The following is a 10,766-nucleotide window of genomic DNA, read 5'->3' as shown; positions in this document are numbered from 1 at the left end:
AGAGAGAGAGACATCACCAACTCTTTGTCGTTGTTAGTGTGACCGCCTCCAGAGTCTATTCACATATCCATATATCTATGCATATAAATAGATATACAGAGAGAGATACGTATACCCGCTCCGACACTTCTCGCTCCCTCTGTGTGACTCTCGCCCGAGCTCCGCCGAGTTTGTTCGTGCCGCACAGCTTTGACCTTTGCTTTCTACCCCATCCGTCAGCGAATCTTGTCCACACCCTACGCCTCCCCGTGACTCACGCGTCGAGCGAATGGTGTCCCCAGCCGACTACCGGATCAGCGAGATCCGGCGCTTCCTCATTCTGGTGGGGGGCGTGTGTGCCAGCACGTGCATGTCCACCTTTTACGGCTTCAACATCATCAGCAAAAACCTTGCGGACATGTTTGACCTGACCGGTGCGGACCTGACCACGATTACGACGATCGGTATTGTTATCGGCTTTATCACTTTCCCATTCGGTATGCTGCTCGACTACGCCGGCCCCATGTGGGTGTGCCTGTGTGCCTGCATACTCAACGCCCTCGGCGCGCTTCTCTACGCCCTTGCATTTAACGGCACCATCAAGGGTTCCGTTCCCACCCTCGCCGTCTTCTGCGCCATCATGAACCTCGGCTGCTCCTGCTTCGATGCAGGCTCGCTCATGGCCGTGCTTGGCAGCTTTCCGCTGACGAAAGGCCCCGTCGTGGCCATCATGAAGACATTCACCGGTCTTGGCGCGTCCATCCTGGCCCTCATCAACTACAGCTTCTTCCGGGACGCGTACTCGCACTACATGTACTTCATGGCAGGGCTTATTCTCCTCATGGGCTCCGTGGCGATCACGTTCATCCGCTTCCCTCCCTACCACATCGTTGATTGAGAAAAATCCCGTGTGCCGGAGCAGATGCAGGTGCGCCGCCGCCTGACAGAGCGCGCCTACCTGACCCAGCACCCGCCGATGACTCGCTTTTACCTCGGATTTGGTATCATGATTACGCTCGTTACCTATCTTGCCGTTCAGTCATTCTCTGTGGCCTACGCGAACCCAAGCGACTCGGCACGCATGGGCAACACGATCGTGACGATCATCCTCATCTCAGCGTTTGGCATCATTGCAGCTCCGCTTCCGTTCCTGGGCGGCATGGACAAGGAGCCGAGCAAAGACCTCCCCGACTACCCGGAGGACGAGGTGAGGAGCGGGGAGCCCGAGGAAGAGGAGGGTGTCCTGAAGGCGACCGTTGGCGAGATGACGCAGGAGGAGACGGCACTGGCCGAGAGGCTTGTGCCGCAGAAGGTAGCCGAGGAAGTCAGGAGCGCCATTGACGACCAGACCTGCTCGAAGTCGACATCCCAGAGAATCGAAGCGCCCGATCACGACGCGGTGGTGCTGGAAGACGAGAACATCGATTTGATGCTTCTTTACGACAGGGACCCGCAGTACCAGTCCACCTTCTGGCAGAGCCTCAGGCGCCCCGACATCTGGCTGTGCTTCTGGAACTCGCTGGCGACGTGGGGGTGTGGCATCGTCATTACCTTCAACTCGGCGCAGATCTACCGCGCTTTGGCGAACGACATCTACGAAACCAAGACGAACACAATGTACTCGGCCATCATCAGCGTGGCGAGCGCGCTGGGCCGTCTGTCCATGGGGATTTTTGAGTTCATGCTTGCCCGCCGGCCGTCCGACAGCCGTCCCGTCATCACCATTGTGTATCCCGTGTCGTCCACCTGCATGGTGATTGGCCTCATTTTCCTCCTGGCCCTTCCGCTCGAATCGAAGGCCATTGTCATTGGCTTCTTCCTAAGCGCCTTTGGCAACGGCTTCAGCTGGGCCTGCACGGCGCTGACTGTGCACTCTGTCTTTGCCAAGGATATTGGGAAGCACTACAACTTCATGTACGTGGGTGCCTTCATTGCAGTCATCGCGTTGAACCGCTTTGGATACGGCGAGAACTACGATCGGCAGGCAAAGCTGAACCGCGCTGCCGACCTGGCTGCTGGCAGGACGCCCATCTACCCCCGCTGCGCTGGGAAGGAGTGCGTGACCAACAGTATGGTCATCCTTCTCTGTGTGAATGTGACGGCAATCATCGGGAGCACGTGGCTCCATCTGCGCTACCGCAGCTTCGTCGGCAAGGAACGCAAAGCGCGCTGTGCGGCGCATGCGGAGGTGCCCAGCCAGCACGGTGAGCCGATCGCCGCCGGCGGCCTCTAGCATGGGACAGTCTTCTTCAAATCCTGGAAAAGAAGCGGACTCGCAGGCGCAGGGCGATTCCACATGGCCAACTTTTGTTGCACCCCTTTTTCGTTCAATACGTTTTTCTTGTGTAAGCAATCGCACTCGAGGATGCAGTGCGAGGGGGCGATGCTGCGCCTCCGCCTCCCCCTAATCGCCCTAGAAATGGCGGGATGGTGTCACGATGGCAGCTCACGGTCCATTATTCACTCTCTGTCTCTCCCTTTTTCTGTGCGGGGAAGGCCAAGCAGCTGATATGGATGTCAGGTGCCGAACTGCCTCTGCTGGTGGTATGGGGGGCAGGTGCGCACGGTGCGGCGAGGGCAGAGCGATATATCACTACGGACGTCGGTGGCCTGGTCCTGTGTGGCGTGGCTTCAGAGCTGCGTGCGACCGCAAAGGCGTTTGTATTGTTCGAATGATCAACGAAGCGTCAGGGTAACGCGTACGTATCCCGCAGGACTCGGGGCCCTGCCTTGTAGTGCGAGGAGTCTTAGCCCACCCAACCCCCCTCTCGTCCCCCTCCTCCTCTTCTCGCAAGCGACGTTTCCGCCCGCATCATTTCGTGCACTACGGCAATCGCTTTCGCACGAATGTGCGAAAGAATGGAATACAGGAGTGGGTGCCTCAGCAACGCACTTACATGTCCACCGACGCGCAGCGTAGCAGGTGGACACGAGCAAAAGTGGCGGCGCAGAAGCACTGTCGATGGCCCCTGCGTGTACAGGTGTGGATGGTGGGGCGGCCTCTTGTTTTGTGTGTGTGTGTGTGTTTTTCTTTCTCTCGTTTTATTTTTCTTTCACGTTTGTCCCCTCCCCTCCACCACTTTTTGCTGTGATCCCTTTTTCCCGTTTAGAGTCGTCTTTGCCCATCGATGCCACTCTCGCCCCTCTCTCGTGTTGTACATCGTTGCGGTCACTCCCCATTCGCTTTATTTCGTTTTCCCACCTGCCCGCTCCTCCGCTGTCTCGCAGTGTTACCACCGCATGGGAGAAGAGGGCGCCTCCCTCTCCACTCACGCTGTCGGGCCGTGCCTATGGCCCGTGGTTGGTTCTTGCTGCACCGTTCCTCGGTGCTGTGGACGCCTTGGCGCGCGCCTTCGTGCTCCTCTCTCAATACACCGTGATGCAGCGCACCAACAAGCGCATGCAAGAGGGAGGCACACACGCGTCTTGGTTCCCCACATGACGCTGTCACGCACAGACGGAGATGGGTGCTGGGCAGAGGGAGAACGCGCGAAAACGTCGAGTGTGCTGAGGAGAAGAGGGGTGAGCTGTTCAACAGAAAATGAATAAAAGTGAAGGCAAAGCGGCGAAGCTGTATTTGCTCTTTCTTTCATGACATGGTATATGTGCCTCGTTGGGTACGTGTGTGCTTTCTCGTGCTCGTTACTCGTGCCTTGCCGCCGCTTGGTGTGAGCAATAGTTCGACGGTCTATGTATCCAAAGCCTGTCTCGTTCATATATATATATATATTTATGTGTGTGTGTCTCATGGTGCTTCGCCGCAGCGACTGGCTCTCCCTCTTTTTCTCGCTCTATCCCTCTCTTTTTCTCTCTGGAGGGCGGGGGCACAGCTGCCTGCTACTTGTATGAATCGACTCTTAACGTCTCGGCCTCCCTCTCGTATTCCCGCTTCCCCTCCCCTCCCCCACGCAGCTACACTTTTACACGCAGAAGGTCATAGCATGAAGAGGGTGTACACACGCGGGGGAGGGGGGGGCGAATAAATGGGTCAGTGCACCAAGCGCTCCCTTTTCGATTCTATTTTCTATTCTTCAATGCCGGCACTTCGCCTACAGCATTTTCGCAATCTTAGGCCGGTGCCCAAGTGTATCTCCTTCGCATCATCTTCTTGTTCTCTTTTTCGGTTGCTGTTGTTGTTGAATCTGTCCTCCTCCTCTTCTCCCTCCCTCCCTCCCTCTCTCTCTGCATGTAAGTGTGACTGTGCGTTTGCTGCTGCTTCGTCGTGTCTGCGTGTGTGTATGTGTCTGCGTGTGCCCGCGCCGCTTTCCCGTTCTCGTTTCTTTTTTTTCTTTTCAACGGACAAACGCTCAGTCACGCACATACACACACACACACACGCAAACGAGCGAAGGCCAGGAAGGCATCATCGCTCGTCAGAGTAGTTCAGTAGGGAACCAGCAAAAACAATCTGTGTGTGTATATGTATTAAGGCGGCCCACTCTGACGCATTCATCCTTTGAGGATCTGCGCGCATGCAGTAGTGTATCGCCCCTTTCTCCTTCGCGGCAACACAACTCGCCGTGGAATATCACTGGGCCGCACGTACAACTTCCAGATGTAGTGCACGCGCCTGCGGTGCAGTTTTCTCTTTGTCTGCCCTTTGGGCTCCGGTGAGGCCCGTGGCAGCACTTGCACATATATGCACGTTTTCCATGATCGTCTCATCCACGATCCCACGCCTTTGCTCTCCTGCTCTTGATTCATCATCTTCCTCTGCCTCCATCATCTTCCACCTTTGCTCCCGTTTTCACTCCCTGCTGTTGTCTCTGCCTGCTGTCTCTCCCCCTCCCCCACCGCTCTTCTGAGCACGCACACGCACACACACACATACATAAATGCATATACATGTACGTGACTGCCCTCCAAGTCCTTTGGCACCTTAGTGTTTGTTTTCTCCCGCACGCGCGCCACAGCGGGGCTCTTGTCCTGCTCGAAGGGCCCTCAAGGGCGCCTCTTGCAGAATGCGTAGCGCCATTCCGTACAAGTGCCGGAGGGCGTATGGCTCTATTCTGGTATCGTATTCCCTCGCAGCGTGGGAGGGGTACGCGACTGTCTCGGTGTCTATGCACCGCCTCTCCCTCCCTCCGTGTGCTCCCAATGGCAGGGACGCGCGCAAAGGCGGAAAGGCGGGGGGCATACCGGCGCAGGGTGCCGCTCGCGCACCCCTTCCACGCGCATAACTGATGGGTGCGATGCATTGAAGGGGTCAGAGATCTTATGAGGTTTGGCGATGGGCCGATTCGGGTGGACGTCTTTGCGCGTTTAGAGGGGAACGGTGCGTGCTTGAGAAGCTGTATGACTGAAGTGTTGCAGTGGCTCGTCGGATCGTCTAACGAGAATAGGTGAGAGTGAATGTGGCGATGAGGCGAGGAGAATATTCGTTGTGACTGTGATGGTGTCACTCGTGCTGTTGGGGGCGCATCGGAGCGGCCCATAGGAGCGCGCTATTGTCGGTTCTACTATGAAAAGGCCGGCTTGGCTCTGTCTTGAGGTGGGATGAGTGTGCTAGGTGGTGGTGGTGGTGGGGAACCTTCCGCTGGGGAACTTCTCCCGCTTCTGCCTAATGTAACAAAGGACAAAGAACTGGAGTACAGCGGAAGTGGTAGTGGTGGTGGTGAGGGCGAGACAGTGGTGGGGCACGGCGCGCTAGGGGAAGGAGTGGAAGGGAAGCGAGCGCGGAGGAAATCATCTTTGCGATCTCGCTGGTGGTCTCCCCCCGTGCCGTCGCTTTCCAACCGCCTTTTACTCTCCCGTGCCGCCCCTCTGCGGATCTTCTCTCTCACTCACGCACGCTTTATTTCCGCCCGTTCCCTTTCCTCAATGGATCCTTCAGTGTCATAGCCTTTGAAGATGTGTCTTGAGTCGTGTGCGCACGTTGTGGCTCTGCGCGAGGCCGTGAGTGTGTGCGCGTATGTGGCATGTGCATTGGTGCACAGCGAAGGTGTTTGAGGGGCGGTCTCCTGTTTTCACTCTCTCATGGTGATGTCTTGCTCCATAGGAACTTCGCGAGACAGAACGGTGGGGCAGCGCGCAGGCGTGCGGCGAAGATCGCCTGTGGGCGTGCACACAGTGCCCTTTATCCATTGGTTTTAGAGGGGCACACGAGCGCGTTGGGCTTCCTGCTCTCATGTACACGTGCGCCGGCGTTGTTGTATGCGTACGCGATCCCACTCGTCTCACCACCTCTGGCAGAGGAACTTCTTTGTTGCTCGAGCCTTGGGGGTCGAGGGGCCGTAAGATGGGTAGGGGACAGGCAGCAAGGAAACAGAAGCGGAGCGAGGAGAGAGACAGCAAACAAAAGTGCGTCTTGCGCGGCACCAGCTCGTGCCCCCCTCCCTCCTCCTCCTTTTCCCTTGCCTTGTTTAGCTGTGACATGATTACTGGCCTCTGGATAGTGCATCTGCTCCGCATCTTAGCCTTTCTCTTTCGCCGCGAGTACTTGGACCTCTCCGCTGAGCCACCCAGTGTTTCCGTGTCGCTCTCCTCCGTGAAAAGTGGTCCACCAGAGATGAGCGGAGATCGGTAAGTGTGCCCACACCCACGACTCCCCTCTTCCTCGATGAGGTCGCCCACCTCGGCGCGGAACGGGAGGGAAGGGGGGAGAGAAGGGGCTCTTTCTTGCTCTCTCCGCTGACAAAGGGCCAATCCCGTGTAGTACGACGCACCCGATGGGGCGTTAGAACGCCAGGCTGCCATGATCCGACTTGCCGTCCCTGCGAAAGGCATCTCTACCTGCTGAGCTTTTCTTCTGTTACCTCTCGCTCCCTTTTCCTCCCTCGCCGCCGCTTCGCTTCTTTTGACACGCACCAGCACGCGCACACGCCTGCACCCGCTTCCAGTTGCTGCTCCTTTCAAGACACAGAGGTCGCACTGTCCTTCCCGCACGTGCCGCCGCATCTGCTGCCGCCCCCCTTTACTCCTGCCCGTTCTCTTCTCGCTTCATTGCATCAGAGTCATAGAAGAAGCTTCTGCAGTGTATTTAAGCACTACCGCGCCCACAATATCCCTAAACTGCAAACAAAACGTTGACGCGTGCCGTGTAAAACGCTCGCCTATCCCATTTCCGCCCCTTCGCCTTCCTCCCCCTCCGTCGCCTCCGCCTCCTCTCATTGGTGGACTGTCCCTCTCCTTGTTGTGTTTCCTCGTAAAGTCGCATTATCTCAGCTGCCGGCGACAGCGCTGGAACATTTAAATTACCCTTTTCTCGCATAAACTGTAAACCGTAGGCAGGGCACCATGAAGCTTGTGGTGGATGAGCTCTACCGCTCAAGGATGCTGATGGCCGGCGTGTACCTTGGTCTTGCAATCAGCTCCACGTACGGCTTTAGCCTTTTCACGGAGCACCTGCGGGCCAAGTACGGCTTCAATCAGGCCGACATCACAACGATCAGCACTGTGGGCAACTGCTGCGGCTATCTTGTTTTCTTTGCCGGCATGTTGTTCGACTTCGCCGGCCCGAAGGTACTCTTTCCCATTGCCGGCATGTTAGGCTTCCTCGGCTTCTTACTCTTTGGGCTCGCCTTCGACGACGTCGTCAAGAGCACAAGCAAGGAAGTGGCCCTCATTCAGTTTTGTATCTTCAACGCCATCCTGTACTTTGGGTGCCCCGCCATGGATGTGGCAACGCTGATGCCGCTCATGGTCAACTTTCCGCTGGAGCGTGGGTTCATGGTCATTATTCAGAAAACGTTCTCCGGCCTCGGTACATCAGTGCTGATGGCGTACTTTAATGGCTGGTTCCTGAACCAGGAAGCGAAGGAGTCCAGCAACTACTCGGGCTACGCTTACTTTGTCGGCGCGCAGATGCTCTTCTGCGCGCTGCTGGGGTGCTACTTTATCGACCTGGCCCCGTACACGCCATGCCAGTTTCAGCGGAAGCGCCTCACCGAGGAGCAGAAAGCGGCACGGCAGGCCACGCTGGCTGTCTACGGCAAGCAGCACGCTTCCCCGCGGCGCCTTTACATTGGCTGCTTCCTTGTTGGTGCCAATCTGATCTTCCTCACAATCAGCTCGATCGTGACGGGCTACGTGACTACCAAGAAGGGCGGCTACATCGGGATCTCCGTTGTGGCGGTAGTGCTGCTGGCTCTCTTCGCACTAATGGCGATGCCCTTTCAGTTTCTGGGGCGTTTCCCAGTCATCAAAAGGCGCCACCCCGACTTCCCCGGCCTCGGCTACACAGATGACGTGTCGGAGGAGCCGGAGGCAGTCCGCACGATGGACGCTGCGGGCTGTGATGAGATGGATGCTGACTTTGAAGCCAGGGGTGCCGGGCAGCAGCCGCAAGAAAGCGATGCAAGCAGGGAGCCAACGACTGAGAGAAGTCCCACGAAACCGGATCCATCGGAGGGGGAAGCCGCTCCTGCACCGCAGACGAACGCCGTCGGTGACCCGCAATACCGCCAATCCTTCTGGCGCAACCTCCTCACCATCGACCTGTGGCTCTTCTGGCTCAGTTTCTTCGGCATGTGGGGCACCGGCACCGTAATGCAGATGAACGCAGCGCAGATCTACCGCAGCAAGAACTACGGCGTGTACGAGCAGTCCCACCTCTCTCTCTACATCGCTCTCATTGGAGTTGGCAGTGCCATCGGCCGCGTCACGAGCGGTACTCTGGACATGTGGCTTATGCGGCGCAAGGGGCGCTCCTCGAACGAGATCTTGACGACTACCTTCCTTCCCGCTGGCGCGGCGCTGCTGTGCATTTCGTACCTCTTCTTTGCGGTGATCCCAGCCGAGGGCCTCATCCTGCCCTTCGTGCTTGGCTCCATCGGCATCGGCATGGGCTGGGGCCTCGGCGCTCTGAGCGTGCGTATCGTCTACGCCGCCGACATTGGCAAGCACTACAACTTCATGTTTTCTTCCGGCTTTGTCAGCACCATCGCCCTCAACCGCTTCATGTTTGGCGGAATGTTCGACAAGGAGGCTGATCGGCTTGGCACGGCTCCCAGCTGCAACCAGCCATCGTGTGTGCGGAATCAGATGTTCATCCTCATGGCGGTGAATGCCATGTCCACCGTGACCGCCTTTTTGGTACATTTTCGCTTCCGCAGATTCGTGCGCCAGGAGCGAGCAAAGCAGGCGGAGGCGGCGCTAGCGGCGGGGAAGAACGAGAGAGACTCCCCGGCGGCTGGTGGATTGATCAATGAACAGGCGACCCAGTGAAAAAGACACGTGGTCTTCTGTGCATTCGGTCACGATAGGAAACGCGACTGAGCCCAAGGAGCCGAAACAAAAACGTGCTGGGTGTACAACCCTGCTGCACACGGTGCACCTCTTCTCATCCTCTCGCCCTAGTGGAGGTTTAAACGCCACGATCGCCTTTTTTGTTTCTTCCTGTGTACGCGTGCGTGTGCGTGTATGGGAGCTGGAGAGACGGCAGCGCTGAGAAGCCAATGAGAGCTGCCAGGAAGCACAGAAACGGAGGAAAATGTACGCATAGCCACCCTCCTCCCACCCACAGAGGCATACGCACATAGCGGTGCAAAATGAGCCAATGGAGGAGAGAGAGAGAAAGAGAGGACCTGACGCCGACACCAACTCAGCGCCAGTCAAAAAAGGGGGGACCGGGGTGATAGCACAGGAGAGCAATACAACGGGTTTGCCTTTTTTTCTTGATTCATTGCCTCCTCCGCCGTGTTCCCTTCCTTCCCCAACGACCCCTCGTATACAGCATGGAACCAGTAGAAGGAAAGCTTCTTTGGTGTTGGTGTTGCTGCTGCGGTGACTTCTCGAGGCTTCCTGTGGATGCGCGTAAAAGGGTGAGTGTCTGTGTGCGTGCCCCTCTTCTGATTTTCCTCTCTCTTCGCTGTCCATTCGGTTCGCCTATTGCTCCTTGCGTTTATTTTGTCGCTTCGGTTTTTGTCTCAGCGCTCACGGGTGGCGATCGTCTTCGCGTGTTCTCCGATCGCACCGCCGCCCACCGTCTCGCTTTGTGTGTGCACGTGTGTGTGTGTTTTCTCCGTTTCCATCACCCTCCCCCTCCCCCTCTCTCCGGTATGTGCGGTGAGGGTTCCATCTTACTTGTTGGGTAAGCATTGGTCGCTGACTTACACGATACATTCGCGCACCACCCGCCGCTGCCGCTCCTCCCCCCTCTCTCTCCTCACTCCTCCCCCGGTAACTTTTCTGTTCTTCTTGATAAATTTGCTTCTTATTATAATAGTGGGCTGCCGTTCTCCCTCGCTTGATTCGCGGCGGGTGTGTTGGAGCGCGTCACGTGGGGATAAAAGGCCGGTTTCCGCCTTCAGGTACAAGTTTGGTGAAGAGCACATCGTGAAGCTACGAACAAGTGATGTAGTTTTCTAATGTTAGGACGAGTAGAGCGAACAGCTCACGTGCTTACGCGCGCGAGATGCAGCCTGAGGGGAGGGTATAGATGACGCGTGAGGCAGCCGATTCCTATGAACAGGGAGACGCTGGGGCAGAGACGATGATAGTGCGCGGCGCGAAAAAGAAAACGCTTCGGATTCGCACCTCTTCATTTATGAAGTGCACGGCATTCCGCTTCTGCAAGCACTGTTACGTCTCTATTAAGCCGCCCCGCACCTCCCTACCTCCAGAAACGGTGCGTGCTCGTAGTGGGAGCACTGAACGCTCTAAGTAGACGCTGGGGGAGCGCGCATCCACAGAGCTGCACATTTCTCTTCTATTCCGCGTTTGAAGTTTCGCCTGAAAGGGTCGGAACCACGAGTGTCTTGGCTTTTTCGGACAGATCTCGCCTTCTACTACACACACTTCCTCTGGCGGTTAATATCTTCCCCTCCCCCCACTCTCCCTACTCTTGG

General features: G+C 57.0%; 1 protein-coding gene across 1 annotated transcript; it reads left to right on the top strand.

Annotated features, from left to right (window-relative positions):
* Window positions 1-7,215: 7,215 nt before the first annotated feature.
* On the top strand, window positions 7,216-9,144 carry LSCM1_04445 (uncharacterized protein; the record flags this gene model as incomplete). Its single annotated transcript, XM_067321954.1, has 1 exon — window positions 7,216-9,144. The coding sequence occupies one exon, from the start codon at window positions 7,216-7,218 to the stop codon at window positions 9,142-9,144; it is 1,929 nt and encodes a 642-aa protein (XP_067177049.1).
* Between the last annotated feature and the right edge of the window lie 1,622 nt (window positions 9,145-10,766).

This window comes from Leishmania martiniquensis, chromosome 29, assembly GCF_017916325.1.
Source record: "Leishmania martiniquensis isolate LSCM1 chromosome 29, whole genome shotgun sequence".
Classification (NCBI taxonomy): Eukaryota; Euglenozoa; class Kinetoplastea; order Trypanosomatida; family Trypanosomatidae; genus Leishmania; species Leishmania martiniquensis.
Note: the sequence above shows the minus strand (reverse complement) of the source record. Positions and strands in the feature narration are given on the sequence as shown.